Here is a 19,084-nt window from a genome sequence, read left to right on the forward strand (position 1 = left end):
AGAGCAGACAGACTTCTAGCAGGCAAGGCCCTGACAGTGACCATAGGCAGGGTGGATATCTCAGAGTGCTGGGCCAGTGTGGCCTTCCTTTAACAACAGATAGACAGTCTGTGACAAGGATTGATTGGAACCGTGCCAATTGTCCTGTCTCCCTGAAAGAGTAGTTCCCAGGAATAACCAAGACCTAACATAGATACTCAGAAGACAGAGCTAAACAGCAGACTCTGAGAAGGGCAGAGGACGGAAAGATGAAGAGGAGGAGGGAAGTAATTTAGGATCTTCTGGGTAAGAGTGCAGAGCCCAAAGCTGTAAGCAACCACGGGAAACGCAGAGGAGAGGGATGGAGGAAAAGGCAGCTCTCCAATAATCATCAAAGTGCTTGCTGACATACACTAACAACGTAGGTCCTGGACAGATTTTCACTTGGAAAAAGACACTTTTTCCATGCCACCAGCTTCATATATATGCAGAAGCTTCACTACTGCTACTCCTCACAGACCTTTTGCTAAATGATTCAGTCATATAAGAAAGCTTATCTTACTTTGTTCAGAGTTCCAGCGTGGCACTAATTATGTCTGGGTCTGCTCAGAGTTCACCTGTCCCTGCCGAGTACCTGATGCCCAGTGGGTAAGCAGCACCATAAAAAACACAGTATCAAGCTTGGCAATGTGAACTGGTCACAAGCTTTCATAACAATACAAAAAATGTCACTTTTGTGGAAAAACTCAAGACAGTTGGAGGTGTCTTTGAAAGTATGGTCCATGAGCTACAGAACAGCTCTAGAGTGGACATGGCCTATGACCTATTGTCATCAAGGTCTTCACAGAAGACAGTTATCTGCTTACTAGAGCCAAGTGTCCTTTCCCTGCTGCTTCTAGGCTAACTTGGATCCAATGATGCTTTTCTGGTCAGAAAGGTTAAATGAAAGAGAATTCGTTATAAATATGGCATAAACCTAGCAAGAGACTTTGCCATTGGAATGCCGAAAGGATGCCTTGTGAGGCTAACCACTCAAGAGGATGCTCTGCCATTCCCCAGGAAATCCTCACTGTTGTCTGGGGAATATGATAGGAAGTGCCCGTTCTTTTGAAGGTGATGGATTATTAAAGGTCAAGTCTACCAATATTGCTACCCAGTTCCTTCTGAAAGTTTCACTTCCTTGAAGGTCTCAAGCTTAATTCATCTATGATTCAACATCTAGAATCACGGGAATCAGCTGCAGACAATCAACAGGTCTGCAAGATAAGGGGAAAGAAGAATCTTGTGTTGCTCCAGGACCCAGAAAACCTTTGCCCTGTGCACTACTGATGCTAGGAGCTAAGAAGAGTGAGTTCAGGATGACAGCTGGCTCTACTTAAAACTAGTCACCATCACTGCGAGACTAGTCGGAAGGGTGCCTGTCCAATGAGCCTCAAGGTGCTGACGCTGCCACGTGGCTACTCACCGATGCTGATCAGGTACCAGGTGAGGAGGCCAGACCCGGGAACGGAAAGGCTGCTGTCCTAGCTGCCGCTGCAGGTCCGGTGGGATCTCAGCTGTAGGGTTGGTCATGGCCAGTGTATGTCTTTTGGACCTATTTGCCAAGTATCTGCAACAAGCAGGAGCACATTTCACAGTAAAAAAGACAGACAGGGATATTCCTCCACAAGAAGCAACTGAACTTAATCCAAAGCGCTCAGGGCAACAGTGCCAGAGATCCGAAGGACTCCACGGCAAACAGATCCCTGGCAGGATGGAGGTAAAACAGGGTTCCCTGGCCAACACAAGCCGGCCTAACACCAAGTAGGTGGATCTGAACTAAAGAGTGGCCACCGATGAGAAGAGAAAATGCAGGTCCAACTCACAAAGACAGGAGGATTCATTTTCCTTACTTCATGCCATTCCACAGAACAATTTATTTCCTCTGTGTCAATTTTCCTCTAAATTTCCAAAATCCAAGTGAGAAGCAAGAAGCCCAAAGACTTGTTTCCTAGAGATGAGTCAAGGGAGATATTCAGAAGGATTCCTTGCATGGCCCTGGGTCCCACAGGCTCCCGGTTTTCAGGCTATGATTACCATACGCATCATGGAAAACAGACTCTTTCGTGTGGGGAATAAGTAAGTTTCCAAACTACCTCTTCCCTGATACTCTGTGATTCCAACTCAGTCACAAGAGAAGAAAAACTGAGCCCCAAGGCTCTGTAGAGGATGAAGAAATAAAATCACATGTAATGTTTAGATTCTTTTTTTTTTTGGGGGGGGGGGCAATGGAAGAAAACAGAAGAGTCCTTCCTAGCTGATGATTTAATTTACTCTGAGAGTCTCCAGAACCACACTTGGTCAACATCATAGCAGGATAGTAGCCCCCTTCATCTGGATGATGGCTTCCTCACCACAGATAATTTTTGAGGGCCTGAGTAAGAGAAGCACTATTCCTTCCCATTCCATCAGAAGGGAAGGGCATTCTATCCTTTTCATGTGGATTGAAAGAAGAAAGAAGGAAAAGCTGGGAAAAGTAAAGATATGCTGTCTCTTCAGATGGTAAGGCGGCATATTTACTAATTTCTTACTTCTTCATGACACTAGTAGGGCTCATTTGTAACCCCCTATATACCCATGTCCTCAGCAAACTACAGAAACAACAGTAACAAGGCAAAGGAAAATGAGCACAATTCCCCCTCTCTTAGTAAACTGTGGAGGGAGCGGAGCACATCCCCGCTCACCCTGGACTCATCGTGGATTTCTTCCCACACTGGACAGTTTCTCATTTAATAGCAGCTCTCACACAGAGCTCCTGAGACTAGGAAGACAGTCCTGGCCAGCAGTCATTAAGTTCTTTAAAAGTGGTCTCGTTTCATTTCTAACTAACTTGCTCACTTTAGCTAAAATCAGGTAACAGACTGCAGAGTAATCAGTGGTTTGTAAACTTGCCCAAGAGTAAGCCATCAATCATTTAATGTCTATTTGATAAAGACACCCAAAGTTTCCCCAAGAGCCCATGAAAACCACTTTATTTCAGTTCCCTCAAGGGAAAACATATAATCTTGAAGAACACCTGTAGGTCTGGAGGGAAAAAAAATACATGCTGGATTCTGGTGAAACCTCCCCCCACCCGGGAAACTATGAAAGACAACTCCCACAAGGGGACATGCATGGAGCTGATGACCAGGGCTATGGTCTGAGGTGAAATGAACAGTTCAGCATGCCTGCTGGCCACTGCTGTTAGCTGTGAATTAGGCATCTCTCAACAAGGTTCTGCAAACAATGGGTATTTACATCTGTGCCTGGCCCACATCCCATATTCTTTTCTTTTTTTCTCTCCAATATCTCCTTGTTGGTACAAGGGAATGGAAGAAACACACAGCGAACAGTACAAGAGGTATTCTTTCATCCTCCTGGAAAGAAGAGTCCATGCTAGAGGTCCATGGCCAGACTAGCCAGGATCACTGTCATCTTAAATCTCCAATTCCTTTTCAGTAAACAGTTCTTGGCAGGTAGGAGCAGGCTTTGTGCCTTGTGAACACTATTGGAGTTGCGATATGAAGGCAGGGGGCAAGGAAGGAGGGAGGGAGGAGAGAAAAAGTTCTTATGGTTATTGCTGTCACTTAGGGGGCTTCCAATGGCGCTTACAGAAATGAACTTTTCTGGGTAGTCTTCTGTTACTTCCGTGTGGGGAGGAACATGCCATCTGGCTTGAGCAAAGAGACCACACAAATGTTGAAGCTGCACTGTACCACCGCCTTGGGCAGAGGTGACCTTTCGCTGGTTGCAGGGGGAGCCTGCCCAAGGACGTTCTGCAAGCACTGCCAGATGCCACATTACCTCTGCACAGCTTCCTGATCTGGCTCCCCATCCGAGCTCTCCTCGTCCACAGGGGTAACTGCTGGCACTGCCTGTAGAGACACAGGGAGGAAAACCCCAAGGTGGCAGCTCATTCTATAATGCTGCTCTCTCTAGCAACCAGGGTGGGGCCAGATTGTCTGTTAACCCTCTTATTTACCAAACTACCCTAGGACCCCGTGGGTTACAAAGAACTGTCATATGCCCACATGTTCCATTTTTGCCTTGCTCCTCCTCTATTTCTCTTTACTCATTCATCCATTTATTTACTCATCTAACCAATACCTGGATGTATACTATGTTATAAGATAAAATGAGAATTTATAGATCCAAGTTGTTGCCCTCACTTGGTATTCTCGTGGAGGATAGAGACTGTAAATGGACCATTACAAAAAGCAGGAGCCTTTAAAGGAGGTTGCCTGGGAAGTAAGGAAGGCACCTGAAGGAGGTGACTCCTGAGACATGAAGGGTGTACAGGAATCTGCCAGCAAACAGAAAAGGGTCAGAGGCTGAGAGAAAGAGGTCTGAGGGTGTGTGAGGACCTAAAAATACAGTTTACCTAGACTGTCTAGAAACTTGCCTGTATTTTTGTTTGTTTTGTTTTCTGTCAGTCCTGGGGCTTGAACTCAGGGCCTGAGCACTGTCCCCAGCTTCTTTTTGCTCAAGGCTAGCACTCTGCCACTTGAGCCACAGTGCCACTTCTGGCTTTTTTCTGTATATGTAGTGCTGAGGAATCGAACCCAGGGCTTCATGGTTACGAGGTGAGCACTTTACCACCAGGCTATATTCCCAGCCCATTGCCTGTATTTTTTGTATCTATGTTATTTCACAAGTTTAGATGTCTAAACTTCAGGAAAGTGTAATGATTTCTGAAAGCACATATTCATATGTAACAATGACAGTACAGTTCAGATAGCTGCAATTCAATGCTTTAAAATAATAATCACCCATAAAACCAAATGAAACGAGAACCCCTATGGGTTTGCATCCTCGTTGATTGTCTATTTCCATTCCAGGACAGGAGAGATGGGTCTCCTTGGTAGCTCAATCCTGGCCTGGTGGTCACATGAGCACTCCCTTCAAGTTCTACAGCAAAAATCACACTTCAATGATCACAAAAGGGTGTTTTTTAAACAATGAATGATAATTACAAAACAAGACAAAAAAGGTTTTTTGAAATAACGACAGCATTTGAATGTATCTAGGGTTCTCAGAGTCTTTACAACAGTTGTATAAGGGTGTGGTGAATAGGCAGGAAGTGACTGTAGCCAAAGCAGGGGAGGAACCCGGTGACCTCTTACAAATAGCCTTGAGTATTACAAAGAGCACCTTATTTTGAGAAGGGCAGTGGTGAATCACTAGAAAGTTCTTATCATTTAGCAGGTATGCTGTTATAAGATCTGTAGTTGAGAAACTCTCTTTAGTTGTAGGGTGAAAATTGATGGTGGTGGAAATGGGAAGAAGCCTGGAAGGAAGAAAGCTAGTTGCTAGTTTGGAGGCCACTGTATTAAGCTAGGTGACAAAGGACAGTGTCCTGAGTTAAGGAAAGGGCAGTGAGGATAAAGAGAACTGAAATACTTAAATTGCAGGTGTCAGATAACTGACTTGATAGAGAACATGAGGGAGAGGGAAGAATTAAAGATTAAGCACACGTACTTAGCTTGGTAGACAGTGCCATTCACTATTGTGAGGGGGGAGGGAGAAAGGGAGAGAACTGGTTTTACCGAGTTAGAAGTTTTTTGGGGTGCCATGTTGAATGACAGACAACCATGGGCACTTGTGAGAGACACACAACTAAATCTGTCCACTAGGTGATTGTCCATACAGTTGTGCAGAACTTGGAAGAGCATCTGCCTGGAGAATCAGATGTGACTCAAATTATGGTACTGGAAAAGCTTATCCAGAGAGAGTATATCAAGTGAGATGGGAATAGGGCCTAAGAGAAAACGATGAGTTTTTGTCAACTTCTTGGAATAAGTAGAAAGGAAATGGAAAAGGCAGGAGGGAAAACAGAATGTGGTGTTACAGAAGCCAAAAAAAGAAAATATTTCAAAAAAAAAATGGGTCAACAATGACTAATAGGGTTGAGACATCCAAAAAGATAAAGGTTAAAAATGTCCACTAGATTTATCAACAAAAACGTGTTGGTAACCTTGGCAGAAACAGTGTCAGTGGACAGAGTCAGTCACCCCATCTGTCATGAGGCTGTTCCCAATCCTTCCTAACCAGTATTGATCTTGCCTGTCCCTGAATGCCTCTGACATCTACCGTCCATGTTCACCACACTGGCTCTTACGTATAAATACAGTATTTTACTACTGTTCAAACTAGTCACATAGAATGATCTCATCTTCTCATATGACAACCTCAGTATATCAACAACTACAGACGCATACAATTCTTTTGTTTCTTGGACTGCAGTGTTACTCAAAACAGGCCCCACAGGCTCATGACAGTCCACATGGTGTTTTGTTACCTAGCCATAACAGAACAGGAATGAAAAGCAAAAGTAAGCTTGGAGACACTTTAAGGAATAATTCTTGTCTACTGAATTATAATTTATTTTTGCATTTTTTATGTATTTGGTAGTTTGTAAAATGTCACTTTTCCAATGATTCACTTCTATTATCTGTTACAAAGCTACCTATTCATAACAGACTAAAGTGGGGGAAAAGCTTCTCAACTACAGATGGCTGAGAAAGCAGTCCTAAAACATGTTGTAAAGGCTATGGGCATAGTTAACACTCAATTTTATAATACTATGAATAAATAAATGAATGAATGATTTAATGAGTGGCGTGGGACAAAAAAAAAAACCTCACAAGTAACAAACCAGGAGGGGGGAAAAAAACTACCTCTGAATATTGCCATCACACAAAAATTAATGTGCTGCCTGGCACCAGTGGCTCACGCCTCTAGTCCTAACTACTTGGGAGGGTAAGATCAAGGATCACTGTTCAAAGCCAACCTGGGCAGGAAAGTCTGTGAGATGTTTATCACAGAAAAAGCCAAAAGTTAGGGCTGGGAGTGTGGCTTAGTGGTAGAGTGCTTGCCTAGCATGCATGAAGCCCTGGGTTCAATTCCGCAGTGGCATTGTGGCTCAAGTGGTAGAGTGCTAGTCTTGAGTAAAAGAAGCTCAAGGACAGTGCCCAGGCCCTGAGTTAAAGCCCCAAGACTAGGGTGGGGGAGCCAAAAGTAGAGCTGTGGCTCAAGTGGTAGAGTGCTAGCCCTGAGCAAAAAGAAGCTCAGGGGGCTGGGAATGTGGCTTAGTGGAAGAGTGCTTGCCTTGCATGCATGAAGCCTTGGGTTGGATTCCTCAGCACCACATAAACAGAAAAAGACAGAAGTGGCGCTGTGGCTCAAGTGGCAGAGTGCTAGCCTTGAGCAAAGAGAAGCCAAGGACAGTGCTCAGGCCCTGAGTCCAAGCCCCAGGACTGGCAAAAAAAAAAGAAGCAGCAGCTCAGGGTATGAATGCCCAGGCTCAGAGCTGAAGTCCCTGGACCAGACACCAAAAAAAAAAAAAAAAAAAAGACATTGAGTGACTAGGTTAGAGCCAAATAATCAAGTAATGTAGGTTTTACCAAAAAATATGAGAAGGCAATCACTAGAGGCATGGCTCAGGTAGTAGAATACTACCAAGTTACTATGCCCTGAGTTCAAATCTCATTAGTGAGATGGTCATTTTGGGAATCAGTCTAAAAAGCAATTTATGACAGAAAGCACCCTTTGATTCAATGGCCTTCCATCAGGGAAAGTTCCCTGCAGAAAAGGCGAAGCTGGACCACTCCGCATGGAATGCAGCTGGACTTAACTAGGGGTCTGGTAGCTGGTCTAAGAGCAAAAGGCTCTCCAAGAGGTCTAAGTGGAAATGAGCTAAGAAGTCGGTCAAAAATATACACAGAGCTAGGTACCAGTGGCTCCTGCTATAATCTTTTTTTTTTTTTTTTTTTGCCAGTCCTGGGCCTTGGACTCAGGGCCTGAGCACTGTCCCTGGCTTCTTTTTGCTCAAGGCTAGCACTCTGCCACTTGAGCCATAGCACCACTTCTGGCCGTTTTCTATATATGTGGTGCTAGGGAATTGAACCCTGGGCTTCATGTACACGAGGCAAGCACTCTTGCCACTAGGCCATATTCCCAGCCCTCCTGCCTATAATCTTATCTACTCAGGAGGTGGAGATCTGAGGACCGAGGTTCAAAGCCAGTCTGGGCAGAAAAGTCCATGAGACGCCTATATCTAATTAACTACCCCAAAAAAGCTGGAGGTGGAATTGTGGCTCAAGTGGGAGAGCATTAGCCTTGAGCACAAAAAAAACCCCAAAACACATGTTGTCTAAAAAAAAAGGGGGGGAGGGAGCCAAGTGCCAGTGGTTCATGCCTGTAATCCTAGCTACTCAGGAGGCCAAGATCTGAGGACTGCAGTTTGAAGCCAGTCTGGGTAGGAAAGGCCATCAGATTCTTACCTCCAATAAATGACTTAGAAAAGGCTGGAAGTGACACCGTGGCTCAAGTGGTAGAGCACTAACTAGTCTTGAGCAAAAAAGCAGCTCAGGGACAGGCCCAGAGTTCAAGTCCCAGGATCAGCAAAAAGAAAAAGAAAAGAAAAGAAAGAAGTTCAAGGAAAGGAGGGAGGGAGGGACAGACAGAGAAGAAGGAAGGAAGGAAAAGAAAGGCAGGCAAGCAGGCAGGCAGGATGGAAGGGAAATGGGAACAAAAGGAGAAAATGGAGACCTTTATGTTGGTTACCAGTCCCAGGCCCCATCTTCCTTATCAAGAGCCTCTGAATAAGTCAGCTGGGCTCTGCTGCTACTCACTGGTGTCATGGTGACAAGCGGGGAGGGTCCCCGTGGGCGCTTCAGCAGCTGCTGGGCATGCAGTTGGATGTTGGCTCCCCCGTCTGATGCCCTCCGGCCAAGGGGGCCCATTCCGTTCAGCAGCTGAAGGGTGGGCGGCTGTAGCAGAGACTGCTCCTGCCGGGAGACCAGGGAGGACACACAGGTGAGATAGGCAGAAAACAGCCGCGCTTTCAGCTGCTAAAGGCAAGGCTGCATTGTGATTATCTCCCATCGCCCAACCTCCATCCTTCTCTAAGAAAGAAGGGAACCCTCAGACCCAAGGGAAGGAAGCCTCTCCTGTGGCAAACCCTTTCCCCTCTGAAGTACCTTATACTCAAGCTGCCCTGTTGGCTGCAAATTCTGCATGGGCAGCAGGTTGTGCATGAAGTTCATGTGCGGGGCCACCTGCGGGAATGGGGCCTGAGGGCTGACTCCGGGAAAGCCGGGCACGAGCTTCTGCAGGTCCTCCATGACCTCCGTGCTGACAGAAAACAGGAAGAAAGAGAGGTTGTGGCTAACACTCTTACTCAAAGTGCTTAATCCCCTGAACTGATGGCCTTGCTCCCTAGGTTCATTACCGTGATTTTAAAAAAAACTAAACACCTTTCTTCCTAAATTGGCATTTCTCTCCAAGATCCCCAAGTAAAGCACAAGTCTAATGTGTGGAATGTGATCCTCTGTCATTTTTACTGCTGAGAACTGGAAATCACTATTTTTCATCGACCGCTGCATAAAACCAACAGCTTGGAGCCAAGAGGCAACACTGACATGAGCCCAGGTCAGGTTTTCAAAGCCTGGAGGTGAAGCAGCACATTTCTGAAAATGACAGGCCAGTTAAGACAACAGTTGCCTGAAGTAGCAGGGAATTGCATTCTTGGAAGGAATGCAATTACTCCTGTGAGCACTGACAAGACAGATAAGCTCGAGTGTACAGGGCTGTGGCGCTACAAGAGTAGGTTTTAGCAGCAGAATTTAAAATAGGAGATCATTCTACTAACAGCAACTCAAGACCCAGTTCACCCCTCTATAGCTGACACATTCTAAGGATCCACAATGGTGTCCCTGTTCCCCATTGGATCAGAGGCTGAGAACAAGAAACATAAAGCAAGGGAATCAACAAGCATAGGAGTCTTTTTTGGAAGTTCACTCAGAGAAAATAAGTATTTATAAGAAAACCAGTTTTGCTCCCAGTTGAACTCTCAGTGTTCTTGCTCAATCTTTTCTCCCCTCCTCATAAAGCAAAAATTCAATAGTGAGGTAAGCCGTTTCTGATGCTAAGAGTCTTCTAAACTAAAGAACAGACATGGAGCAAGCTGGCCTTCAGTCCACAGAGCATCAATCTGTGAACATCATGACAAATAGCTGTCAAGGAACACTCCGGGAAGCTGGTGTTGTTTTGGATTCTTGTTCACTTAATTTTTAACTGTCACATGCATAAATTACATCGTATCACTTGTCTTCTCTCTCTGGATGAATCTTGTAGTCAAATGTGTGGCAGACATTTCTATTTGTGCATTTTAAGGGCTTTCTGTCTGTGACTTAGAAGACCTCCATCTCTGTGGACAAATGTGCTATCAGACTCCTCACCAAACTACTGGCATGATGGCTGCTAATAGACCCAAATAGTCAAGCCAATTGCAACCCAGGAGATTCAGTGATATTTCAACCATGTGCCTGGGCCACTTATTTACATTGTATTTGGAGGACACTATGAAGTAGGAAAAAAATGTGTCCTGGTGGGCACCAAAGCATTCTTTGCCTTCGTGCTGGGCAGGACTGCTGTCCAAGCACTCACCGTGGGTCAGCCACGCCCACCGTGTGCCTTCTCATTGACAAGTAGCGGACCAAGGCTTCAGGGGACGGCTCTTCACCCTCATCGCTGTCCAAGTTCACGGTCCCGTCCGGCTGAGGTGGAGGGAAGCACAATCAATAGAAGAAGGGCAGAAGAAAGGAGATGGGCGTGGGCAAGGAAGTGGCTTCAGTGGATGACTGCCAGTGGGTGCTACTTGCCTCCACAATTTGATTCTCTGGGTTGATCAGCTGCACCTGGGGGACGCTGATGCTCATAGCAGTGCCTGTCTGCTCCGCCTGCAAAGCAGTGCATATGGATACACACATACTGTACACACCACAGGGAAATAATGACAGCAGGAATGACTGCTAAAGTCTGTGGTTCTTCTGTTCTTAGAAGACACACTAAGGAAGCATTCTCTGAGGGAGACAGTATCTCACTGCTACAATTGTTGCCATCCATCCTCTCTGTCAAAGGAAGGCTCAGGTCTTGATGGGCCTCTGACAGAGGCAAAGATGGCACTCTCTTAATTTGGGGCTGGGGAGCAATGGCTAACTAACCCTTACCACCCGGTGTCACCTGTGATGATCTAGGTCACTGGGGGTATTGCCCACCTGGATACTGACTGGTGCTTGAAATGCCATGGCTCGGGGCATGCTAGGAAGAGCTCCGAGACGCAGGGTTTTGTGTCTCTTATGTCGATCACACAGCAGGCTGTAGATTGCACTATAGTGATCATAGGCATCGGATCTTAATGACTACCAAGAGAGAAGGGGAGAAGTAAAAAACTGTGATGAAGTGGCATGTCAGTGACCAAAAATCCTTCCAATAATACCAGCAAAAGACCACAGCAACTTCTTTCCTTCCTTCCAAGAAACAGGATGAAAGCAAAAATACCCCAAATTCTCAAGAAGGACTAAAAACAGCAAAGCAGGATAAACAACTGCCCCATCTCACTTGGTTCTCCACTCCATCCCAAATACCTGTAGTGTCCGGTCTTTGTCCAGCCCCATGTCCTCCATGGCCAGGAGAACATCCTCATTCAGGGGCTCTGCCTGTCTCTCTTCCTTCAGTTGCTGGCATTCAGCTATTAACTATAACATGGACAGAGGCAGGGTGTCAATCTCCTATTGATCATGTCAATATGGTAAATCACATGTAACTACCAAGCTGTTCTATGGCCCCCTAGACTAGGACTTTTAGGGCCTCAAAGTCTAAGTAAGATAGACAGAGCTCCTCTATTTGCTGAGCACTTTGGGGTAACTGGGGGGGGCCATAATGATTTAAATAAAGGTATGCTATAGAAGCCACTGAACTGAGCACACTAAGAGAAAGAAAACACAGGGAGCAGTAGAAGTGTGGGCTATCTTGTCTCCAGAAACAAACTACAATTTGGAGGCAAATGATAAGGAGTTTGTATCATCATTTCAACAGCTCAGCTGATTTTTACAATTCTTCCTTGCTTGATTTGCTTGCTGCTGTTGCACTACTCAATATGTGGTGGCTACTGCCCATGTGTTCAGGTCATGGCCAGATTACAATTTCATGCAGGAGAGACTGCAATAGTTCTAAAAGAAGCTCCCTGAGACCAGGGGTTTCCAGCTCACCCTGTCAAAGTTGGGATCGGCATCCCCTAGCTTCATCCACTTGTGCTTGCAGATCTGCTCCATGGAGAGACGTTTATTTGGGTCTAACACCAGCATGTGGCGGACCAAGTGCTCGCATTCTGCAACACACAAAGAGCCTGTCTTCAATCCCTGGTGAGCAGAGACACCAGTGCAGTGCAGGAACCAGAAGCATGGCCCACAGGTAGATTCTCAGTCACCTGCTCCAGTTTTATCTTAACTCTCCCCAACCCTTCATTATTCCTTTGCTTTCTGTGGAGGAAGCTGGGCAAAGCAGAGAAATTAAATGTGCAGTCTGGTTAATGCTGTCACTAAGAGTCTGGCCAGAAAAATCTGGGGATAAATATGAATTTCATTTATTTATGTTATCTATAGCCCCATTTAAAATGACAAATGAAGGCTGAGTATGTGGCTTAGTGGTAAAGTACTTGCCGAGGATGCATGAAGGCCTGGGTTTGATTCCCCAGCACAATATTGACAGAAAAAGCCAGAAGTGGTGCTGTGGCTCAAGTGGTAGAGTGCTAGCCTTAAGCAAAAATAAGCCAGGGATAGCACTCAGGCCCTGAGTCCAAGGCCCACGACTGGCAAAAAATAAAAATAAATAAAATGACAAATGAAGAGTACAATGTCCTCTAAAGAGATTCAGTAACTTGTGCAGTTCTCAAAGTACTCCAGCTTCCTTTATCTAGAATGGTCACAATGAGCTGGCTCTTTGTTATGCAGGTAAGAACCTAAGTGCCCCCTTTCCAGAAAGCTCATCCTGACATCTCTGCCAAAGCTGGCCTCCAGTCACTCTCCACTATGTCACACAAATGTGCTTCCTGTGAACAGCTTCTTGGTGAAATGCTATGTACCATTCTATATCACTGTTCAAAAAGGAATACTAAATTACTAAAAGTTTTAATTAAGATAAATAATTTAAAATTTTTAATGTATTCTAACTTTAAGAGAAAAATACGAGAAATTCTCCAAATCAAGACAATTTTATATTGGTATCAATTTTTCTTGCTTTATAATCCAAACTATAAACACAACATAGATATCTGAAAGGCTACATTTTCTAAATTCATGAAACAGAATACTTCCTGTTACGTGAAGTTTTTCGTTTCCACAGTACCAAGCTATATCCCACAACTGACTGACATGAATATTTATAATCTGAAATAACTTGGGAGGCAAAATATGTTCTTAATTGGAAAGTAAGGAGGCCAGGGCCTGCTTGGAAAGTTGTGAAGTTGTTATTAAGGCCTCTAGATGGCACTCTTCCATTTCCCTTTGGTCTCTCAGCACATAACACAAATGATCAAGGATGATGTTTGGTCATCGAGGCTGCTTTAACATGAGAGATTTTTTTTTTCCAGGCAATTTCCTTAATCTAAACCAAACAAACAAACACTGCCACTAATTTTTAATGTCCTAATTTTTAAAATGTATGTAGTCAATTCCAGGATCTTAAAACTTGTATTCAGTCAATCGTAGCCATTATTTAACCTTAGATACCATGAACAATCACTGGAAAAATTTGGCCCAGAAATTACTCACAAACTTTGCATATAATATTTAGCTGCTAAGAGGCCATGACATCTAGATGCCATAGATACCTAGAGGTCCCAGATTAGGAGCTCATGGTTACAGTGTCAATACCTCAAGGACAACAGCTTTTATCTTGGCTGTCCTACATAAAATCCAATTTGCACAGGAACAGAAATCTAACACATCTCATCTTCTGTGCAGACCGTAAAGGATGACAAAAGGCAGAGTGCTAGAGTAGCAGCATTGATTCATACTTTATCAGTGTCATATACCTCATAAAAGTAAGCTCAAATTTGGACACAACGTTCTTTCTAGTATACGGAAAAGAGGGTGAAGATGAAATCACAGCCATAGGACAGTCAACTTTAAACAAGTAAAAAAAAGACTGAGGGTACAAAACGTCAACTTTTCCAGATGCCAACAAGTGCTGGATTTTAAGGTCTAAAATGGCCCCATCTCTGTCCCCGCCCAGAGGGCAGAGCCTTTCATGCTGATGAACCTGAAGCACCCTGGGTCAGGCAGGAGGAATGCGACCTCTGCTGTGTGTGCCCAGAGCGGCAGCCGCCCCTCTGAGGCTGCTTTCATCTGCTCACAGACTGCTGCCAAGTGGTCTCCTCAGTGAAATCACTGTAGACCATGAAACCCCATCTGCCAAGAGCCTGCCTGCCGCGTCCCCCCACTGTTCTCTCCCTGATGTGGAGGAGAGCCAGCTTCTGTATGGGCAGGGAACTAAGATAGGAATGAAGACAGTCACTGTGATTTCACTGACCACAACTTTCTGAAAAAGACTGAAAGTATTTGACTGAGGGTAGGGGTCGGATTTAAGGACGGGAGGGCGGACTAAAAACCAACTTAAAATTCATCGAAAACAGTTTCATAGAATCTCTGTCTCCAGTTCCTAGGGAAGAAGAAATGCAGTAACCTAAGAAAGAATTTCCATTTCCTGACTGAAACTTTGAAAACATGGCACCTGAAGACAGGGTCAATGCCATGAGGCTCATTTATCCTGGAGAAGAGAAGGAGGGTGTGTGTGGGGGTGGAGGGGAAGGAAGCTTAATATTCTTTAAGAATCTAACAAGTGTTTCCCCCAAATAAAGTCGATTTGCACTATGCTGCCCAAAGACCTGGATGTGAGGTAATTAGGATGTTATGAGTTCAATGCAGGAAAGATAGCTGTCAGCACTGATTTCATTCACACAGAGTCCTAAGGACCTGGGAAAGGGAGAGGAGGCAGTCCAGCAGACAGGACCATACCTGGGGCATGTTACAAACCAGTACACTGGCCAGATTTTCCTTGAAACAACTGGAAAAGCTGAACTACTTGCTCCCCTTCTCCCCTAAATCCAAAAAACCATCTGTAATAACACCAAGGCAACCTGCTGTCTATGAAATAGTCATCTTATTGTAACTAGAAATGCAACCAGAGGCCAGTGAGTGAGATGCATCAGGGGGTCCAAGGGCCCTCAAGGCATGGCAAGCAAGTCTTACCGGCTGTGCATCCCCACTGCCCACCAAAGTCCCAGATACAAGTCAGGCCCTCAAAAGATGGCAGTGGGAATACAGGGCTAGTGACTAGCAAAATCCTTTTTTTTTTTTTTTTTTTGGGCCAGTCCTAGGCCTTGGACTCAGGGCCTGAGCACTGTCCCTGGCTTCTTTATGCTCAAGGCTAGCACTCTACCACTTGAGCCACAGCGCCATTTCTGGCTTTTTTTTTTTACTGTATATGTGGTGCTGAGGAATCGAACCCAGGGTTTCATGTATACGAGGCGAGCACTCTACCACCAGGCCATATTCCCAGCTCCCCGCATGGAAGATTTGGATGTGCCACTGTATGGTATCAAAACAGGAAAACAAGAAATAAAAAACTTAATAGATCAATTCATTCAAAATATCATTTAGTAGTAATTACTCCTGTGTACATCACCTTTATAGTAACAATAAAAATAATTACTAATATTTATTGAGCACTTGTAGGATAAGTAGAGTACTAACTCTTTAGCCACTTAATTATATTCCAATCCTTATTAGTTAGTATCTACATTTTATAAAGAAATTAAAAATCAGAAGAAACTTGGCCAGATAATAAGAGGGAGAGTCAGAATTATTTCTGGTCAGTCTTTTTATTTTTTGAGACAGGCCAGACCCAGGTTGGCCTCGAAAGCACAGTGCTCCTGGCCGCAGCCTCCAGAGCACTGTGATTACAGGCAGGCACCATTACTCCTCGTTTCTGGTCCTATTCCAGTTCTTAACATAAATTGTATACAAAGTAATCATTTCTACTGTTTTGGGTAATGCCAGCATATCTTTATAAAAAGCATTCAGCCAGGCGCTGGTAGCTCACATGTGTAATCCTAGATATTCAGGAGCCTGAGATCTGAGGATCATGGTTCAAAGCCAGTCCAAGCAGGGAAGTCCCTGAGACTCTTATTTTCTAATTAGCCACCAAAAAGCCAGAAGAGGAGCTATGGCTCAGGTGGTCGAGCCTTGAGTGCAAGCACCAGTACAGGCACACAATATGCACCCCCACAACCCCTCCTCCACCCCCACACCCCACAAGGCAATTTAATTCTCTCCTCTGAAAGATCGAGTACCATGTAATCTTCACATAGTTCATCATGACAGAGTCACCCACAAGCTAGATTATTTCCAAATGTGCTGGGTAAAATCATGGTCAGAAAGCTAGGAACTATCTGGGAAACAGCTTTAAAGGGGAAAGGCAAGTTGGATGAAATGAGAAGGCATTTTACTGGTAAGAGGAAAGCCCCCTACGGAAGAGCAAGCTTAACCTATGCAGTGGTTACTGCAAAGTGACGCAGCCTATGACAGAGGCTGGGAACCACAGTGCTCCCGGGGCATGCAATCCCAGACAGGAACAGGAACAGGCAGAAACCAGGGAACCAGATCATCGGAATCCTCAGGCAGCTCCTGTGAAGGACAGCCAGCTGCTCCTTAAGCTCTTCATGTGATGCCAAAGTACAAGACATGGCAAAGCAATCATCTCCAGCTCTGTGGCGGAGAAATGGTCTGAAGAAACTGAGTCATAGATTCTTCCTGGCCACATAAAGCTAACTTGGAGCTGGTGGAAACAAGACATCTGTGTGCCAGAAGACACTGGGAAAAATGAAAAGAAGAAACAACTGCCTGGGACATTTGTGCTCTCTCTAGGTGTCTGGTCTCGTGTCTCCTAGGCCCTTCCCATCCAGTCAACAGTGGGGTGCTCAGAGGTAATCCCAAAGCAATGAGCCCAGCAGTACTTGGTGTCTGATCATTTGAGCATGCTTCTTGGTAATGTTTAATCCTTGATTAATAAACTGCTTTTAGAACAACAACAACAACAGGTCCATTCACTGCATCCAGCTTAGGTGCTGATGTGGGGTTATCTTGGCATAGAACCATGTGGCTTTGGTGAGTCTCTATGTTCTGGACTTATTGTAAATGTTTGTCCCCTTTAATGCTGCTTACCAAAAAGAAAACAGCAGCAAAAACTACACATAAAATGTGCAGCTTTTCTTCCTGAAAGTAAAGTGTTATAATGGTCTTATCAATTACAGCTAGACCAGTGACTACCTTGCAAGGTCACAGCGTGACAGTGAAGACTAATTTAAAAGTAAATCACAATGTGGAGACGTGGCTCAAGTGGTAGAGTACCAGCCTTGAGGGAAAATAACCTAAGTAAAAGCACAGGGCTCTGAATTCAACTGGCACATATACAAATAATGCAGTAAATAAAACCATATTGGGGCAAGGGGGAGGCGTGTTCCTTTGGTGAGAAGCTGACCAGAGTTAGGAACCTTCACTCCACTCATGGACTAAGCTCTAGGAATGACATTTGATCAGCATGCCCAAGCTCTATCACTGCCCATTACTAGCTGTGGTGACAGATACTTTACACAGTTGCTGTGAGATATTTATGTGTATAATAACTCGCTTGATGTACTAGCCTGTACCTACATGTTATAGTCATACAAAATAAATGGACTTTGTTGTGGCAATGAGATTTTGTTATGTTGGACATGGCTAGGCTAGTGTAGAACTACATAAATTTTCTAAAAATGCTCCAATAATTTTCTTTATAATATTTCTTTCCAGACAGAATCAGAACTTGTGTTTCTCCTGCCCCTCCCTCTACCTGTGGTTGTCTCCCCACCCCTATCCCACTCATCTAATACTAACTTATTTTATTTTATTTTATTTTTTTGCCAGTCCTAGGGCTTGAACTATGGGCCTGAGTGCTGTCCCTCAGATTCTTTTGCCCAAGGCTAGTGCTCTACTACTTGAGCCATGGTGCCACTCTAGCTTTTTTGAGTAATTTACCAGATATAAGAGTCTCATGGACTTTCCTGCCTGGACTGGCTTTGAACCATGATCCTCAGATTTCAGCCTCCTGAGCAGCTAGGATTACAGGCATGAACTACCATTATTACCTAGCTAGCTCCCATTATTACATATTATGTATTATACATAAGCAAATCCTACTTGGGGGCAGTACTGGGGTTTGAATTCAGGGCCTTGTCTATTACTCAAGCGACACCCTGGTTCTAACATTTCTAAATCCAAAGTTAAAGGAGTGGTTAAAGTATTATCCAATACCACAGTTTTACACAACCAAACAAGACATACAACTTAGAACTAACTGTAACAGAACTTGATTTAAAACAGCACTGACTACTAAAATTTCACTCATAAAAATAAGCAGTAGGCTTAGTTCCTCTAACACAATTGGCACTGAGAAATATTTTTCAGCTCTTTTGGGGAGAAAAGTGGAAGTTCAATACAAACTGGAGTACGTAAGTAAAATTTCAAAAAGAATCAAAGTACAGAATTCTACGTATCCTCACAGCCTCCCTGCCCCACACCAACCCATACTGGGACTTGAACTCAGGACTTCACGCTCACTCCGCCTTCTTGTTCATGGCTGGCACTCTACCACATCAGCCATACCTCCAGCTTGACTCTTTTGGAGATGGCGTCTCTAGGACTATTCTATTGGCTCTGAACCTTGATCCTTCAAGTTTCAAACTCCTCAGCAGCTAGGATTACAGGGTGAGCCACCAGTGCCTGGCTCGGTTTTAGTTTTTAGGTCAAGGACCTTCTTTCTTCTTCTTTTTTAAATTGAAATCAATTCAGTTTGCTATTAATCACCAACCACACACCAGTGAGAAGTTAGGCATGTTAGGCAAGCAAGTGGTCTAGAGCTATGCTATACCCCAGTTCTGAATTTCCTTATTTTTCCAGGAAGTTGTGATGCTACCAGAATTGCCGGAGCAGGCAATGAAGAGCCCTTAGATATGGACATGCCCATACTTCACTCTAGTCCCACTATGAGAAGACCCCAGCTTCCTAAACAGCTCCACTAAGGACTGTCCATTTTGCAGCTCACATTCACACATGTTTGTTGCTTATACCAACATACCATTCATTATTCAAATGCTTTTCTGAGTCCTTCTACCAATCATTATTATAGAACAAAATTCAACCTCAGT

The 19,084-nt window shown here is 44.4% G+C and overlaps 1 protein-coding gene across 5 annotated transcripts in view; it reads right to left on the reverse strand.

The window, feature by feature from the left end:
* Positions 1 to 19,084, reverse strand: part of Sik3 (SIK family kinase 3) — a 180,470-nt gene that overhangs the window by 19,527 nt on the left and 141,859 nt on the right. For 3 of the 5 annotated variants that reach the window (XM_048343893.1, XM_048343894.1, XM_048343892.1), the window contains exons 7-15: positions 12,051 to 12,169; positions 11,427 to 11,537; positions 11,058 to 11,201; positions 10,662 to 10,739; positions 10,447 to 10,556; positions 8,979 to 9,132; positions 8,631 to 8,786; positions 3,802 to 3,872; positions 1,445 to 1,588 (exon numbers count right to left, since the gene is read on the reverse strand). In XM_048343893.1, the coding sequence (XP_048199850.1) occupies positions 1,445 to 1,588; positions 3,802 to 3,872; positions 8,631 to 8,786; positions 8,979 to 9,132; positions 10,447 to 10,556; positions 10,662 to 10,739; positions 11,058 to 11,201; positions 11,427 to 11,537; positions 12,051 to 12,169 (1,087 nt within the window). Of the gene's footprint in view, positions 1 to 1,444; positions 1,589 to 3,801; positions 3,873 to 8,630; positions 8,787 to 8,978; positions 9,133 to 10,446; positions 10,557 to 10,661; positions 10,740 to 10,873; positions 10,944 to 10,981; positions 11,202 to 11,426; positions 11,538 to 12,050; positions 12,170 to 19,084 lie in introns of those variants that run through there. The other 2 variants (XM_048343895.1, XM_048343896.1) reach the window with 2 other exon arrangements.

This window comes from Perognathus longimembris, chromosome 3 (genome assembly GCF_023159225.1).
Source record: "Perognathus longimembris pacificus isolate PPM17 chromosome 3, ASM2315922v1, whole genome shotgun sequence".
Classification (NCBI taxonomy): Eukaryota; Metazoa; Chordata; class Mammalia; order Rodentia; family Heteromyidae; genus Perognathus; species Perognathus longimembris.